A 19,397-nucleotide genomic window follows, 5' to 3' on the forward strand; every position below is an offset into this window, starting at 1 on the left:
AAAGAGCCACACCATATACCAGCGTTTCTCAACCTTTTTTTCCAGTCATGGCACCCTTCATGTGTTTATAGGTCTCACCCTCTGGCCTCTGAAGTTGCTAATGTCTTTTTTATTTGGGCCTCACAGGGTTAAAAGTACCCTGTGAGACCCACGGTTGCAAAATTACAAAATCACTTTTAGCCATTTAAAAAAATAATGTTTATTCAAAGAAATTTAAGCACATGTATAGTCAATTGGTCCTGTTGTTCAGCCTCACAATGCTATTTGATAGTAAATGTGTTTACATGTCCCACCCTCTGGCCTCTGAAGTTGCTAATGTCTTTTTAATTTGGGCCTCACAGGGTTAACCTCTTAAGCCCGAGATATACAGTAAAAGTGTATATTTTCAGCATTACGTTTGTTTACCAATTATTTTAACTGTTATTAGTGAAATATAAGATTATAGAAATCTCAGGGCATTGAGTCGGAAACCGGCGCATATTGACAGGAGGAAGTGGCACAGCCAAAGTGAGTGTAGTCTTTTGAAGGAAGAGACTCAGGGCTTTCGAATTTTGAAAAACGACCCTACCCAGCTCACACCAGCCCCTGTCAATCATCTGACTTCTGGATTAACTTTTTTATTTCTCTTATTTTTTGGGATTATCTCCCACAAACCTGAACGTTATTGCCATAAAACAGAATGCAGTTAGTTTCTCTACCTTTCTGTGAACGTCTAGCAAAAAACGGTGTTGCAATACGATGAAAAATGGTGGAGAAATTTACATTATAAAAAAGATGGCAGAATTCAGTACTGTATCTACAAAACCTTCTGTTTAATCATCTTCCCTTTATTCATTTGCTTAGATTTTTCAGGTCTGGTAAATTTTAGCATGGTGTTATTCACAGTCAAAGATATACATTTTTTTTTAAATAGAATTGATATTCTCCTTTGGTTCATTACAATTTACTCAAGCCTAGTAACAGACACTATTTCTGACACTGATCCATATATGTCCCTAGATTCAGATACCAAGAACATGCAAATGGACCATTTAAAAAAAAATTTAAATGTTTATTCTACGTCCTTATGGAATGAGGATTTAAAAAAAATTTAAACGATTATAATTTTTATTTTGGCTTGCGAGCCGCGGGTTGGCCACCCCTGGACTAGAGCATACATTTGAGCCATCAAAGAAATGAAGCAAAAGTGGTTACCTGTGTTGAACTGGTTTATTTTTTAGAAAATATTAAAATAGACTGGATTACTCTTACGACTACTACCACTGCCAATACTACTGATACATCCCTATTGGCAATGTATCAGTCTAGGTCAGTGGTTCTCAAACGTTTTACACCAAGTACCACCTGAGAACGTAGCTGGCTCTCCAAGTACCACCATATGGCCGACGTTAAAATACAGTATTCAGCTATGCACAGTTCACGCAGGAGGCAAATGTATTCCTAATACCATTATTTATTGTTAACTTTTGTCAGACACAGCCACAATGTACAAAGGGGTAGCACTAGAACTAGCAAACTCTTCCACACAACTCATACAATGCAAGGGGCATTGAGAACATAATAACTAACATTCTCACATAGCAAGTGAGAAAATTAATAACAACTGTATTTCAGCAAATGTACTTAATTCTCTCTCACACACAGCAAGCGATTGTCCTTCATTCTCTCTCTATCTCTCTCTTTCTCTCTCTCACTCACTCACTCACTCACTCACTCACTCACTCACTCACTCACTCACTCACTCACTCACTCACTCACTCACTCACTCACTCACTCACTCACTCACTCACTCACTCACACACACACACAATGTTGTTGTCCATTGACAACTCACATAAGCAGGGCCGGACTGGGGAAATAATTCAGGCTGGGAAATATAGTGTGAAATATAGCCCCAGTCAGGCCACTTTCTAAGTGGGCGTCCCCCACCAGGAATTATTTTGTTACAAAGACTTAATTTCCTGCATTCTGGTGCAGGATTCTTTTTTACCCTTTAAATTCCATCAAATTTTTTTTTTTTTTTTTTCACTTTTTCTCCCATTTTCTATATTTTTCTCCCATCCCAATTTCGTATCATCCAATTCAACCCTCCCCTGTCACGAACGCTGTTTCTTGCCTCCCACAAGCCGGCTGCAATGTGGACTAAGTCATACGTAGCACAAGTCCCCTCCGGTACTTGAGGTAACAGCAGTCGCATCTTTTCACCTGCGCAGCTCGATCTCTCAGTGGCGAGGAGTAACGCGTGGGAGGCTCACGCTGCCCCCGACACTTCCTGATTCTACTGCGCAGGCGCACCAACCGACCTGTAGGAGTCGCTGTCCACAACGCCCGATCCCCACCCATCAGTTTCCCACCCCCTAATACGGCCAATGTGTATTAGTATGGACGGCCAGCTAAACTGAAAGCAATGTGGAGCGCTGGGCTCGAACAGGCAAGCCCAGCGTCTCCGTCATTCGTGGCGAGCGCCTTGCCCACTACGCCACGTAGCCGCCTCCATCCCAAATTATTTAAAAAAAAAACACACATATTCAATACATTTTCGAATTGTAACCCTTTAAATGCCAGTTTGTGTGATGGCATCACAAATTATTGTAAAAAGAAAAAAGAAAGGTAAAATATTTTCAATATATCAAATGCAAAGTAAATTTTTCTGGGGGGGATTATTACAGGCTAGGCATGCGTCAATGATTAGCAACAACACAGATTTTGATGGATTTTTTGTAATGTCAGATTTAACAACAACTCTTTTCAGAAAAGTGGGAGTATTTCATTTTTGTATCTGACATTACAAAAAATCTAAAAATACAAATGGTTATGATCAGGGCTGAAGTTGAATAAAAGATGTATGACTGTTTAGAGTCGACTATTACTCTCTGTCACATTGATCTCCTGGTTGTTCCCCACTTAGGTTATCTAACTATCGCGCCACCACAACTAGAAACACTGGCCTGGCCTGCTTCTAAGTTCAGTGGCCTGACTGCACCAAAAAAAATAAAATAAATAAATATATATATATATATATAATATATATTTTTTTAATCAAATTTTTTCATGTGCCACCAGCAGTACCACCAAGTACCACTAGTGGTACGCGTACCACAGTTTGAGAACCACTGGTCTAGGTCAGTGGTTCCCAAAGTCAGGGTCGCGACCCAAAGGTGGGCCGCAAGCAGCCACGGGAGGGCCGCGAGATGATTTCCCAAAAAAAAATTAAAAATTTTAGGCCACTGAAAAGAAGCAGGCCAGGACAATGTTTCTAGTTGTATTAAAATTCTATTCTATTGTATTCTAAAATGTGACTATATGGTTTTATATTAACTTAATAAATAAACAAAAACGAAAAATCTACTTATTTCAACGAACATTTCAAACTAAATAACAGATTATGCACATAAAACGCTTAAAACAACCGAAGCAACAATAGTATTTTAATGAGGCTATTATTATTATTATCATTATTATTTTGCAACAAGTTAGCCCTCTCATAAATAGCACATATAAATGAATAACTAACTTGAACTAACTTAATAGGATTGAAGTGATATTTGGCTTAAAAAATCAGTCGCATGAAGAAAAAGAAGAAAAAAAAAGCCTGACGATGTGCATTGGGCCGCGGCTCTCTGGCGCCTTATTTTCTGGGTCCCGGCCTGAAAAGTTTGGGAACCCCTGGTCTAGGTAATTAATGGGAAACACTGAGGGAGGCACATACAACACTCATAGTGCACACTGGACGCCCTGACCAAAGAGTCAGTTTATCAGAGTGGAGCAGATTTTCAGAGTGAATTTATTAAATCAACTTAACTAGGGCCCTATGAAATCCGTTTGTATCTTTTCCTGTTTTCGGATATGAATTTTCCTGTTTTCGGATTTCTCTGTTTTTAATTTTCCCGTTTTTGGATTTCTCTGATTTTATATTTTTTTCCTTTGGATTTAACCAAAAAGAACGATACAAAATTATGTTTTTAACTAACTTTAATAACAGTACATCTGCAAACAGTGCCAGTGTAGTTCAATGTTCAGTGGCAGTTAGGTTATGAGGTTTCTTTTTTTCAATGCAGTTCAGTTCAATGCAGTTCAACTGCCAGTGCAGTGCAATAACTAAATAATAATTAAATAGTTAAATAATACAAAATAATATTTTGTTTAAAAGAAATCAGAAAAAAACTAAAAATGTAATTTATTTCAAAGAGATGTCCTTTAAATGTTCATGCTTCTCCCCATCTCTGGCTGACATCACCATTGTGATACACAGGGCTGGACTGGGACCATAAATCGGCCCTGGCATTTTTGGCCCAGACCGTCTCACCATAATCGGTCGGACACCACCCACCAGTACACCATCCTTGCGGTCCCCTTAAATATGGGTACCTACTGTACTGTTCCCCCAAACCACTACGAAGCTGGGTAGTAAGTGCCATGGACAAGTGTACCAGTGCAAGTGGACCAGTGTAATCACTCACTCTTGGCCGAATCTTGTTTTGGCTGGTGATGTAAAAACACCTGCATCATAGCAGGCTCAGGATGGGCAAAGTAGTCTATAGCCTGTTCATCCCTGTCTCTCTCCTCCACAACCTGGCTTGACTAGACATAAGGAGAGAGAGATGATTACAATTAACTGGTACATTCAGGTCCAGAATTGTTGGAATTCCCTGACAAAGATGTGCAAAAAGCTGTACAATATAAACAATACCATACTGGTAATGAGCAAATAGTTGTTTATTCAATGAATGCATGGAGCTGTTCCATCTTATTTCATTTGATACTAACTACTCAGTTCATACAGATTTCAAGTATTCAAATATCAATGATGAATATTGCATAAGGTTTACACAGTTAATAGATCACCTTGTTTTATATTCATGTTCAGAGAGGAGTAATAGTTAGATATTTGTATGTGATTTATATGGCAATTAAATCAATGGTGTGCTTGTTTGTTTGGGGAGTTTGACCTACAGTTAATGTGCCTACCACGTGAAGGTGCATGATCAATGGACAGCACAAAAACTATATATATTTTTTTAGACTAGAACTACCACAGATAGTAATAAGTTATAATAAGAGTAAGTAATCCATACCATATATATCCTAATAGTTACCTTATTACCATACTTGGCTGAAAATAAACTGTGCTGCCTGTTGTGAATATGTTTTTCCCTGTAGGCTAATACATAATTAGGCATACATTTTTGCAGTTGAGCAAACATTTGCAGTTGAGTAGGCTATACAGTATGTGCTGTGTTTTTATGTCTTCCATCGAGGACCACCTTGGAAATAAGTGTTTTAATGAATGCTTTTAGGTGATATCCTCAGGAATACAAATTGGTCAAGATAATTTGTTTTTATGATGTGTTTTTAATTTCCAAATACAAATCTAATCAAATAAAAAAAAGCAGTTTTTGCAGTTGAGCTACATGTGTTGTATATTATACAGCCTTTTCATGCATCTTTATCAAGGGAACCCTTATAATATATACCCTTATACCCTAATGATTTTTTAAATAATATTATGATGATACGATATGGACCTAGTAGTTGGGTCATCTGTGGCACTTCGTTTCTCAATGGATTTGTCATCTAGGAGGGTTAATAAACAAATTTAGCCGGGTGTATTTTTTTAAAAGGCGGGAAAAATTTGTGAGAGACCCAAATCCAAAATGGCTGCCGTGGAAATAAACGTTTTAATTGTTTGACCTACAATGATGCACAATACATGGTACCAGCCCCCTCTCAGTCATCTACCAGCCCCCTCTGTCATGTACCAGCCCTCTCTCAGTCATGTACGGGTACCAGCCCCCCTCTCAGTCATGTACCAGCCCCCTCAGTCATGTACCACAGCCCCCTCTCAGTCATGTACCACAGCCCCCTCTCAGTCATGTACCACAGCCCCCTCTCAGTCATGTACCACAGCCCCATCTCAGTCATGTACCAGCACCCTCTCAGTCATGTACCAGCCCCCTCTCAGTCATGTACCACAGCCCCCTCTCAGTCATGTACCACAGCCCCATCTCAGTCATGTACCACAGCCCCCTCTCCGTCATGTACCAGCCCCCTCTCAGTCATGTACCATAGCCCCCTCTCAGTCATGTACCACAGCCCCATCTCAGTCATGTACCAGCCCCCCTCTCAGTCATGTACCACACGACTGGCGGGGGGGTGCTTAGTAAGAGATGTGATTGGGCCAGCCCAGTGTCAGTCAGTACCAATACATGGTACCAGCCCCCTCTCAGTCATATACCAGCCAGCCCCCTCTCAGTCATGTACCAGCCAGCCCCCTCTCAGTCATGTACCAGCCTCATCTCAGTCATGTATACCAGCCCCCTCTCAGTCATGTATACCAGCCCCCTCTCAGTCATGTACCAGCCCCCTCTCAGTCATGTACCAGCCCCCTCAGTCCTGTATACCAGCCCCCTCTCAGTCATGTACCAGCCCCCTCTCAGTCATGTACCACAGCCCCCTCTCAGTCATGTACCAGCCCCCTCTCAGTCCTGTATACCAGCCCCCTCTCAGTCATGTACCAGCCCCCTCTCAGTCATGTACCAGCCCCCTCAGTCCTGTATACCAGCCCCCTCTCAGTCATGTACCAGCCCCCTCTCAGTCATGTACCACAGCCCCCTCTCAGTCATGTACCACAGCCCCCTCTCAGTCATGTACCACAGCCCCATCTCAGTCATGTACCAGCCCCTCTCTCAGTCATGTACCTGCACGACTGGTGGGGGGGTGCTTAGTAAGAGATGTGATTGGGCCAGCCCAGTGTCAGTCAGTGCCAATGGGCCGCTGTCCCAGCCTAGTAGTGGGCCGGTCGTTGACCAAACTTAAAGGGGACCTGTATTGCTATTCCTAGCACTATTTGGGCAACTTTACACAAATCCTGTGAGTATATGGAAGACATCTGTAAGGTTTATTAAAAAAAAATCATTGTTTTATATTTCTAATGGAGTACTCAAAAGCATCATTTTCCAGCCTCAAGATTTCAGCCTGTTATTGGCCTGGCTCCGCCCATAAGCACTTTCAGTGGCAGTCATCCACACAGTCTGCGAGTGGCAGACAGAGAGAGAGAGATGGAGGAGAGAAAGAGACAAGTGGAGGAAGAGAAACAAAAGGTGGAGGAGAGAGACAGGTGGAGCAAGAGAGAGAGAGAGACAACCGTGTAAACACTCTGCACGCAGGTCCCCCCCTCCACGCATGCATCACGGATTGTGTGTTTATGGAGGTTTATCGAATAATTTCCCCGACAGGACGTCATGCATCGGTGTGATTAAAAAAAATTTAACATTTACAACATTTTGAAACATTCAAGACCAAGACCTGTGACCAAGTATCCATTTGCGAGGAAAGATCTAGTCCCGACTTTAAAATTATGATTGCGCAAAACCGGGTAGATTCTGGAGAACTTTTTATTCCTAAATCTACACCAATATATTTTTCACCCAGAGTGAAAATTGCGTAGTCCGCCGAGGTGGGAACGGGATGAAATTATATAGCCTTTACCTTACAGCCTATATACACCTAACCTCTACCACCTGGTAGGTTACTGACTAACCCTATACACCTAACCTCTACCAGACTGGTAGTCCTGGATATCCACCTGGTAAGTTACTGACTAACCCCCTATACACCTAACTTCTACCAGACTGGTAGTCCTGGATATCCACCAGGTAAGTTACTGACCATGGAACATATTCTGTCCTCAATAAGCTGTTCAATTCACCCCAGTCATCCCCCAAAGTATGTCGCTGTCTGTCTGAAGCTCTGACTGTGAGTTACACTCTGACTCACTACTTTAGTTATACTCTTGGTATGATGACCAGCTCTGGCCACCCGTAGGATAGGGATGGGCATTGATTTTCGAATATTCAACTAGTCGTTAACGTATCTATTTTTAATCTAACGGTTTATGCTAAAATTGTTTTGTCTCAAATTTGTTCTTTTGTTTTACCAGCAAGTACACTGTGTAGTGTATTGAGAGGGGAACCTAATAACTGTTACACAGCTGAACGGCATGCTGGGTAGTGGGTACAGCTCGCTAGCTAGCCAGGTAGCATAACTGTTGTTACATTGTAGCAACGTTTTGTATGTTTGCCATGTTGTTTCACTAAATTCACACATTTCAAGCATCACTGATGTAACGTTCAGAATCAATGAATGCTTTTGTTCTCGGAAATACGCTAGCCTGGTCCGCTAGCGTTGGCTGTAACAATGACAGAAGCCAGCTAGATCGCTTGTTGGATTAGCCCACGTGACACTAGACAATGAAAAGCAAAACATGAAATATCTTTGGAACCGTTTGCGATAAAGACTCACTTTAAATTGTATCTGAATTGGAAGATTCACAGGCTGGCTGGCAGTGCACAGAAGTAGGCATAGCATCTTGAAATATCTACATTGGTAGTTTTTTTCTTCCGAATGCATCTGCATCTAATTATTTCTCTCGCACAGAGAGAGGAGCTTTCCCCTAGTTTTATAATAAAATGGCAACTTGTTGAGGATGATGTTTTGAAGTGGTCATACCGTGCGGCAAAGGGAACCGCTCCCGCCTACCTCCGGTCAATGGTCTCTAACTACACACCCTCAAGACCCCTACGCTCTGCATCTTCTGGCCGCCTCAGACCTACTCCTATCCAAGCTCCGGGAGGGTCATCAAAGAGAAGTCGCCTATTCTCAGTCCTTGCCCCACAATGGTGGAATGAACTACCCACCCCAGTTAGGACAGCCGAATCACGTCCAATCTTTCGCCGTCGACTAAAGACGCACTTCTTCAACCATTATCTGAATTAAAAAAAAAAAAAAAAAACTATAAAAAAAAATCTAACCCTAACTAACCGTACTGTCATGCACTTGTCCTAATAAACTAACCTACACTGTAGCACTCAACACTTTGATGAACATTGTTGCTCAGCTGATAGAGTTGTGCCCTTCCTGATGGCTTGTCGTACAGAACTTGTAAGTCGCTTTGGATAAAAGCGTCAGCTAAATTACTAAATGTAAATGTAAATGTAAATGGTCTGACAACTATACAATTTATTGTGCAGCTTGAATGAAAATCACCTGTTTATGATTATGTGTGTGTGTAACTATACTATTTGGCTAAGATTCAGAGAGGGACAAATTGCAGGGAGATATTGGTCCAAATATGGCAACACCAAAATGTACATATTTTCATATTGTCTGCTAAAAGTGCTGTCTCCTACTAATTCCCATGTGAACTATAGGGTTATTAAACAAAACACATGGTTTTTTCACTGGCCTTTTTTGTATGTCAAATGTTGTGAGGGGCGCTAGTGGGCAACGCATGGAGTTAGTCACCTTTGGTCAGAGCTCCTCCACACATTCAAGGGTGCACGGATCGCAATATATCCAGATTTCACTGCTGAAGTCACAAGCCAATTCCCCAATTCCATCCTCTCCTGCTTTAAATAATATGAAACTCAAGTATGAATACAACACTCTCCTTTCTAGTCAAATAAGTCTAATGTTATTGATAACCAAAGCACAAACAATTTGAGCTGGCAGATAAACCAAGCTCACGTCAGTTGAGAGGTACCCAGGCTAATTCATAAGATAAAATGTTTGTTGAATGCCAAGTAAACCTCTCTCTGATCAGGAAAAAGTAGTTTTACGTGCCAAAGGAGTTATGCAGCAATGCAACGAACCAAAATATTCAAGTAGATAGACATAATAGTGGTTAAATGAGAAGACATGTAGCATTATGGATGGTCTGAGATGACACTGGTTACTGGTACATTTGGGACACTTTGAAATACTGTAGAAGTTGTACTGAGCTCTTCATTCGAGGAATCCCTAAAATGACAGTGAATTGAGGGAGTTCAATGATGAAAATGAACCAAAATCCACCAAAGCACATGCAAGAGACTAGTATTCAACTCTAGGAAAGGTCTGGGAAAGGTTTAGTTGAAGCCATTGGTGTCAGCGGCTGCTGGATCCCAAAGGGTTCACATACTTATGCACACAAGAATATTTCATGATTAATCATTGTATTTAGTAAATAATCCAAATATATATTCAAACTATTTGTGTTTTCCTTCAATCATGACATGTTTTATCAGAAAATGTATCTTATCTTAATATAATAAATATTAATGTGTGAAATATTTTAAAAACAGACTATTCCAAAGGGGTTCACATACTTTTGAGGAACACTGTACGCTGTCCATTTGGCCAAGAACAAATTTGAAAGCCTATTGGAGAGTGTCTTCGCCAAAAATCTAGCCAGGCAGTTCAATGAGGAAATGAAGGAAGCAAAATAGCAGGCTGAGTAGCATTTTCTATAAGGAAAACACTTATGTACTGTCTAGGTCATGTACAACTTACCTTTTTTTTTTTTTTTTTTAACTTTGACCAGTCAGCTGGTTCTTTTTAGCGTTTATCGCTTTTTCGTCGCATTCATACTTGGTCAAGTTCGACCGACAGAAGCAGGCTGAAAGGGTTCAGATGGGTGGAAAGACACTCTGGGAAAGGCACGGCTGCCGTCCGGGATTCGAACGCGCTCAGCCCCAGATCCGCACGAGCGCGGTTGTCCACGGCGCTGAAATAGCACTCGCGGTACGTGGTGAGCTACTGGAGCTCCCCTACAACTTACTTTTCTGAGTTGCAAGGTTTGTGTCTGCACTCTGCAGCTTATTCTCTGGAAAGAACTGTGCAGGCAGAGGGCTGGTTGGAGTGACGATATTAACTGTGTTAATGCACCCTCTTCTCTCTTGCTCTCTCTCTGTTTATCTCTCGCTTTCTCCAGGATATACTGCAGCTGGTACTCAATACAAAGTGCCCCCCACCCAGACGAATGGAGCTCCCCCTCCCTACACCCCTACCCCCACCCCGTACCCCACCGCCATGTACCCCATCCGCAGCGCATACCCCCAGCAGAACCTCTACACACACCAGGTACACCTGCTTCACCCTGCTTCACTCTGTTTAAAGTGTATTTATACCACAGTCCTTCATCATGCTTCACTCTGTTTAAAGTGTATTTATACTACAGTCCTTTATCCTGCTTCACTCTGTTTAAAGTGTATTTATACCACAGTCCTTCATCCTGCTTCACTCTGTTTAAAGTGTATTTATACCACAGTCCTTCATCATGCTTCACTCTGTTTAAAGTGTATTTATACTACAGTCCTTCATCATGCTTCACTCTGTTTAAAGTGTATTTATACTACAGTCCTTCATCCTGCTTCACTCTGTTTAAAGTGTATTTATACTACAGTCCTTCATCATGCTTCACTCTGTTTAAAGTGTATTTATACTACAGTCCTTCATCCTGCTTCACTCTGTATATACTAACCTCCCTGTTTGTCCTGTAGGGGGCGTACTACACCCAGCCTGTGTCTACTAATGGGATTACTCTGTTAGTCCTGTAGGGGGTGTACTACACCCAGCCTGTGTCTACTAATGGGATTACTCTGTTTGTCCTGTAGGGGGCGTACTACACCCAGCCTGTGTATGCAGCTCAGCCTCATGTTATTCATCACACCACGGTGGTTCAGCCGAACAGCATCCCCTCCGCCGCCCTCTACCCCACCCCCCGCAACAACGGCATGGCCGCCATGGGGATGGTTGCCGGGACAACTATGGCTATGAGCGCAGGTAAAGAGGGTCTTTCACTCCACTGCTGTCTTAACCCTCTAAAGCCAACATCTTTTAAATATCTTTTGTATATTGTGTTCTGTTTGTATTGTATCTGAATCGGGAGATTGTCTTCTTTCCGGCCACATTGACAGTATTTCTCTACAGTATCCTCACAGTCACCCACAGCTTGTCTGGCGGAGCGTGAATTAGAATTGACTAAAATCTTGATACATCTAGATTGGTATTTTTCTGCATGCAGACTAGTAAATCCATTGCTTCTATTGATCTCTCACTTTTCTTTTTAAATGTAAATATTGTATGCTCACACAAAGGTAATGTATGATGATGATGACTTTACACTGCACCAGAAATAAAGGGTAGGTTTCCCTGAATCATAAAAGGTTTAACACTTGATACTGACTCAAAGAATAAGCTCAGAATTGGCAAATATATAACACTATGTCCAGGCGAACCTTTATCTATGTAGGCTTTACATAGATTTGACCGATGATACCTACCTTGCCTACCCACCTAAGGAGGGGAGGGTTATTTTATACATGTATTCACTCTGTTTAAAGTGTATTTATACCACAGTCCTTCGAACTACAAGGGTGAATAACACTGTTTTGTTTTGTTTTTTTCTTTTAGAATACTGTTTTGGAATCTACATTTTTGTATTTTTTTGTAAAGCTAATTTTGAAAACTACAAGGGTGAATAATACTGTTTTGCTTGCTTTTTTTCTCTTTAGAATACTGTTTTGGAGTCTAAATTTTTTTATTTTTTTGGTAAGAATATAGGACAGGCACATATAAGCACTATGCTTCAGTCTGTACCTTTTCAGTCACTGTAAAAATCAAATATTGATAAATGATGGTGTATATTGTATTGTGTGTGATGATGACTGAAAAAATAAACTACTACTACTGCTATTCCATTACAATTACAAATTACCTGTTGAAAAATATATTCAGTAACTTACTTTATGTATCGCAGTATTATAGGTATAATGAGTAGAATTAGCCAAAAAAATAACTATGTACAGACTCATACAAACGTAATCCCTCTAAATCATCTCTTAAAACAATATATAGACTCATACAAACATAATTTCTCTCTCAATCATCACTTAAAACAATAGAATAGAGTAGAAGTACTTTATTGATCCAGAGGGAAATTCAGCACCACAGATGGCTCACAATGAACATTCAGTTAGTCAAAAATAATAAGAATACAAATAAAAATACAGTCGGATATATACATTCTAAAATATGTATATACATTTTAAGATATACAGTCAGGAAATATACAGTCAAATATACAGTAAAATGTAAATGTCCAGGAAGGTATACCTATAGTAAAATGTACAGGAAGATATACTGGGATTTACTCAGTGAGGCACAGTGAGTGTACAGTCTGATTGCTGTTGGTACGAAGGAATTCCTGTGACGTTCAGTGTTGCATCTTGGGAGTCGAGTCTAACACTGAACCTTCTATCAGCCAAGTCTGTGTATAGTGGGTGGGAGGGGTTGTCCATGATGGCGTGGAGCTTAGCAAGGCTCCTCCTCTCCGACACCACCGCCAGAGAGTCCAGCTCCACCCCCACCATGTTACTGGCTTTCCTGACCAGCTTATCCAGCCTATTCGTATACCCTGCTCTCAGTCCACTGCCCCAGCAGGTCACTACATACAAGAAGGCACCTGCCACCACCCACTCGTAGAACATCCTTGTACAGACGTTGAAGGATCTCGGCGCTCTGAGGAAGTAGAGTTTGCTCTGGCCCTTCTTGTAGAGTGTTTTGACTCGTTCAGTTTATTGTCTATGTGCACTCGGAGGTATTTATAATCCTCAACCATGTCCACGTCGACCCCCCTGGTGGAAACGGGGGTCACCGGTGTGCTCCTCCTCCCCAGATCCACAGCCAGTTCCTTGGTCTTTGTCACATTGAGCTGGAGGTGGTTCTTTTCACATGTGATGAAGTCCACCACTAGTGCCCGTTATTCCTCCTCATCACCATCCTGTATGTATAGACTCATACAAACATGATCCCTGTCAATCATCTCTTAAAACAATGTTAGCGCCACAAAACACATCAGAATGTCATCCTCTCACTCATGAATCATGTCTTAAAGTGACATGCACAAATTCTATTCACTTCATACACCTCCATTGCATTGCACACCCACTATGTGAGGACCATATAGAATCAATCATAGTTTTAAAGGTTTATTCCACCCAAATAATTGTTTATGTTTTCACATGGAAGGAGGCAAATTTCAGGAACTCTTGTGTGGAGCAGAAACAAAAATACTTGTTTTAAACTGTCTGCTTGGTGACTATTTCTCAATTGTACCCTGATGAAGGCCTAAAAGGTAGAAAACAATTCATTATTCATGTCAAAATAATGTTTTTTTTTAAATAATTTTTGTTCCTGCTCCACGCTAGAGTGCCTGAAGTTTGTCTCCTTCCATGTGATGATCTTGAACCCTTTTTCTTCAGGACCACCTGAGTTTTCCTTCAGTCTATGATAAAGATCAGTCCTCTGTTGTGTAAACCTCGTACTCTTTGGTTCACATATAATAACGAGACGGAGAGTGTGTGTTCAAGTTGACTGTTTACTAGCTTCCCCACCAGGAAGTACTGTGCCACCTATATACCTGTCCGTGTAGCAACACGAGCCAATACCTTACATGACATCTTCCCCTTTTAGTAAGAAACATCTCCCCGTCCCTTAACACTTTGGTTGCCTAAGGTTAAATTCATGATATACCATAGATTGCCAGCGCTATTTGTCTATGGAGAAAGTCCCCTTCTTTGCAGGGCTATAACTTTTTAAATTCTATTGCTACATTGCCATTATTAGGGCCCATTCAAAGTCCTATATGTATTGTTCATTGTGTAGCAACGTTAAACTTTTTCATTCACATATTCATAGTAAAGTATGGTCTAATGTATAAGTATGTTTTCATCTCTTTCTGCAGCTTTCTCCAGAACGTGATATATAGCCCCAAATGCATTATATTGATGATGAAATACAGTTTGATGGCAATCAGCGCGATATAAAAAATTCCAACTAGACGTACTTCTAGAAGTTACTACACATCATCTGATGTTGACCGGATGGGCGAGGGGGCGTTTATAATTCCGTGGGCAGCGTTATACCAATCATCTAATGTGGGTCAAATGTTGATAATAGCAGTTAGTATCGAAGAGGGTAACGTTACACGCTGAAACTCACCCCAGTCTCCGCGCGCCGTTGGGCGATCATCGTCGAGTTGAAATCTTATCATTATGGGATATATTTTTACCCGGTCCATCTCCAGCTTGTATAATGGTATATACGTCCAAATCATGTTGTTTATCGAGTTATTGGCAATCGATCACTGTGTAGTGTGACGAGCCAGAGTCCCATGACCCATAGCGAGCGCCCGGAAGTACTACGGTCGTCATGACAACCTCTATTCAACATCCTGTTTGGCGATTGCGCCGATCGGCCACCAGATGGCGCTCCTGAACCGCCAGAGAGCTCAGTGGGTCCTGCTGGTGGATCTCAGGCCAGCGGAGGGACATTATGAATCCGATCGCAGATTTTTGAAATATTGATATAAGGACGCTGTACAGCGTCCCCCGGCAACTTTAGCATGGCCAGCAAAGACGTGAAAAGACGTGTCCCGGCACTCAAAGTGTTAATAACAAATCGTAATAATAATAATAATAATAATAATAAATCTTACACCACAATAGGCATCCAATATTTGCATAACATTTTCAAACAATAAATCTTACTGAACTTATGAACACCTACAAATCACATCATCTTTCCTCTCTCCTCCCATCTTTTTTTTTCTCTTTTTTTTTCAGAAACAATTCACATTCTCCGATCATCACAATACTTCATTTACTGTTTTTTTTTTTTTTCAAACAGTCTTTCACATATCCAATCTAACTGGAGGATGTGACACCCTGCCAGAGAAAGTCACATAGGGCACTATGGTGTTATCAGAATGTCTGTCATTCCTAATGTCACTGCCACATTGAGCTGGCTGGCATGTGTGTGTCGGAGTTACCTTGGTCCACAGTCGGCTCAGGTACCTCAGGTGTTGTTGTCTGTGGAGCCGGTTGTTGACGAGTGCACAGGTGAGCACGATTCCTTCTCAACTGTCCTTCGTCCGTCTGTATGCTGTACGACAGACCCTCCTCCGTCCGCTTTGGAGAGCCACACCTTTTGGTCACACTGCAGCGTAGGTAGGGACGGGCTCCCTGACGTAGATTGTAGCGACATCGTCGCTCTTTTGCCTGCATCTCCCTGAGGTTTGGCCCGCGAGGGAGTAGAGACCTTGAGAGTTGTGGTATATTGGAGCGAATCTGTCTCCCCATGAGGAGCTCTGCAGGGGAATAACCGCTCTCCAGGGGCGTGGCGCGGTATACCAGCAGCGCCTTTGCCTTGTCGCCTCCCCCTTTCCACAGTCTTTTCACCGTAGCCACGGCCCGCTCAGGCTCTCCGTTTGCCTGCGGATACCGTGGACTGCTGGTCACATGGGTGAAACCATACTCACTAGCAAAGTTCCGGAAGGGCAACCCACTGTATTGGGCCCGATTGTCCGAAACCAGGGTCTGTAGGGTCCCGTTACGGCTGAATACGTCCTTCAATGCAGCCACAACCGTCTCAGCTGAAGCTACCGTAAGATGGGCAACCTCCATGTAATGTGAGAAAAAATCCACAACCACCATATAAGTATTTTTCTCCCATACGAACAAGTCTGTAGCGACCCTCTGCCAGGGCCTTTCTCGCACTAGTGTGGGGACTAAGGGCTCTCTGCGTTCTGCCCTGTGTTGTGAACATGTGCCACACAGTTCCGCCCTCAACGTCTCTCGCAGGGGCAAGGGACGTGGACTTGACAGGCCGTATGGGACAGCATCAGGCTCTAGCCCAATTTTGTAGGCCCCGTTTAGCTTCCCTAAGCCTGAGAATACTTTGGGGTATTGAACCTTGACATCACCTCGCTGGGCTGATACTGTGTGCAGCCGCTTTATGAGTCCAAGCGCCTCTATTGCAGGAAGGCCTAGAAGGGGCCTGGTTAGCTCTTCTACAACATAGATTAATTGTGCTGTTGTTCTCTTCCTAATGGTTAGTTCACCACAGAAGCAGCCTCTTGTATTTAACTTGTATTTTCCTGGTCCATACAGTACTTTTTGTGGTGGCTGTAGATGACTATGTTTTTCAACTGAGTGCATGCTACTTGGCACCGCTGTGACTTGGGCACCTGTATCCAGCTTGAATATGCCCTCCTGTCCATTCAGCTCTAACAGTTCCAGCCATTCATCTTCAGGTTCCTCTAGGTTTACTACATTCAGGAACGCAAAGTCCTCCTCTTCATCTTGAGAAGGCACATCTGGAGAAGCCCCTGTGTGTGCCAGTGTGATGTCATGGATCCGTTTCTCTGTTCTGCATGTCTTTGCAAAGTGTCCTATTTTATGACACACCCTACACACAGCATCACGGGCAGGGCATTCTCTCCACATATGTCTTCTGACATTTCCACATCTGCCACATCCAGGAGACTGTGTGTCAGTCCTGTACTGTTGTACCTTCTGCCATTCATATTTTTGTATGGCCTCTACATGTGCAGCTGCCTGCTGTTCCGTGCCTCTCAAGACAGGCTGTTGTTCCTTTATTGCTGCACTCTGCTTCACCTTAGTCATTGCCCTTTCCAGAGTCAAATCTGCATCCATTTGCAGGTTTTCTGATAGCTTGGCATCTCTTATGCCTACTACAATTCTGTCCCTTATCAAGTCTTCTCTTAGGGTTCCGAATTGACAATGTTCAGCCAGTGTGTGTACAGCAGTGATAAAGGATTCAACATTCTCACCTGGTTCTTGGTTCCGTCTGTTGAAACATGCTCTATCAAATATGACGTTCCTCTTACTGACACAATGTGCATTGAAAGCATCCGTGACATCCTTGTATTTGTTTTTCTGTTCCTCTGTGAGCGGCAAAACACTTAATATGTCCTCAGCGTCGTCTCCCGCCGCATACATGAAGGCATTCACTTGAAATTCTTCTGACTGTCTATCCAATCCAGACGCTATTCTATAACGTCCAAATCGCTTCATCCATTTTGTCCAGTCATTAATATTATTGTTGAAATCAAACCTGCCTGGCGGAGCCAGCTGTGGCAGCGACGGCAACTGGGCTGCTTCGTCTCCCATCCTGTCGTCGTCTTTTACTTTCTTCTTGGCCGCTGGCTTCTTTGCTGGTTTTCTTGCTTTAACCTCAGCCTTCTTGTTGATCCTGAAAGAGCCGAAGGCTCCGGTACCCGTGACTTGGACCAAGGTTCCCTTTTTCACCAGACACTTGACGGCAGTCCTCACACGCGTCTTGTTTTTATCCACGTCGTAGCCACCGGCAGCGAGAGCCTTCTTTATGGCAGCGAGTGACACCCCGCTCCTCTTTTTAGAAGCAGATACTGCCTCGACGACCAGGTCACAGACACTGAGACCTGCTTTCTTGAGTCTGGGAGCTGCCTTCTTCTTGGCGGCCGGCGCGGCGGGAGCTGGATCGACTGCTTCCATTATCCTCTCGTTCCCTGCTGCGACACATCTTTTTTTTTTCTCTCGTCTCCGTATATTAAGTTATTCCACTTCTGACACCATGTTGTGTAAACCTCGTACTCTTTGGTTCACATATAATAACGAGACGGAGAGCGTGTGTTCAAGTTGACTGTTTACTAGCTTCCCCACCAGGAAGTACTGTGCCACCTATATACCTGTCCGTGTAGCAACACGAGCCAATACCTTACATGACACTCTGGGTCCAGTGATTTGTGCCTCATGTCTCCATCGTCATTTTCCAGATTGTTTGAGATTGTGTAATTACAGAATGTAATGATGTCATACATTGAAATCTGAAAATGTTTGAAGAAGATATGCTAATTAGAATCTTGTGAAACCTCTCCATTTCTTAGTGCAGCAAGCAGAGATAACAGCTGTCAAATATAAATATATAACATCTTCGCAGGTCAAGTACTGGGTGTGAACAATAGGCCCGCTGAGCCACTTCTTCACATGAATAGCATTAACATAATCGGTCAGTAAGTGCTGTTGCAGTGCTTGTCGCATACAAAGGTCTATAATTAACACAAATATACCTGGACCGGGTCGTTGTGAAGCCTACCCATCCAGTACGTGCTTTAAGGTCCCGGCAGGAAATAAACTATACGTTTTCCAAAGTAAATTGTATTTATTAAATAAAACACACAATCAGGGATAAGGTAGGGGAGAACAAACAGGGATATACAATAAGACAAACAAACACTAAGTAAAGGGGTAAACACCAAACGAACACAAGTAATAGTGTCACAGGAAACGAGCCAAAAGGTTGGCATTGGGAACCACCCCGCAATAATATACCATACAAAAAAGTCCACACAAATAGTGGCAATAAGGCCAACACAATATATAATTCCACACAACAGTGGCAAATAGGCAACCCACACTCCACTCAGGTCAGTGGTCGCATCCCCGGTTTTATCCACCAGCCCCTTGAGGCCAATTTCCCTCAGCTGCCACATCCTCGGGCAATCAGCACTCTCTAGAGGGAGGGGCGGGCGGCATCTGGGAAGCGGGAAACAAAGAAAAGGGGAATTACACGACTCAATATAAATGCAAACAATATCACGTACCTATACTAACCTGATGTTCACATGGTGTCACAAATAAAATAATAATGATAATGACCAACCCACCTACGTCACAGCTTAGGTGAAAATACAATAGACGATCAAGCACCACTTTATATAAACACATCAACAACTT

At 42.4% G+C, this 19,397-nt stretch overlaps 1 protein-coding gene across 3 annotated transcripts in view; it reads left to right on the forward strand.

Annotated features, from left to right (window-relative positions):
• fam168a (family with sequence similarity 168 member A) overlaps positions 1-19,397 on the forward strand; it is a 109,887-nt gene that overhangs the window by 53,731 nt on the left and 36,759 nt on the right. For all 3 annotated transcript variants that reach the window (XM_084332012.1, XM_084332013.1, XM_084332014.1), the window contains 2 exons: positions 10,751-10,899; positions 11,433-11,601. In XM_084332012.1, coding sequence (XP_084188138.1) covers positions 10,751-10,899; positions 11,433-11,601 — 318 coding nt within the window. The remainder of the gene's footprint in view (positions 1-10,750; positions 10,900-11,432; positions 11,602-19,397) is intronic.

Source organism: Notolepis coatsorum (genome assembly GCF_963971535.1).
Source record: "Notolepis coatsorum genome assembly, chromosome: 1".
Taxonomy (NCBI): Eukaryota; Metazoa; Chordata; class Actinopteri; order Aulopiformes; family Paralepididae; genus Notolepis; species Notolepis coatsorum.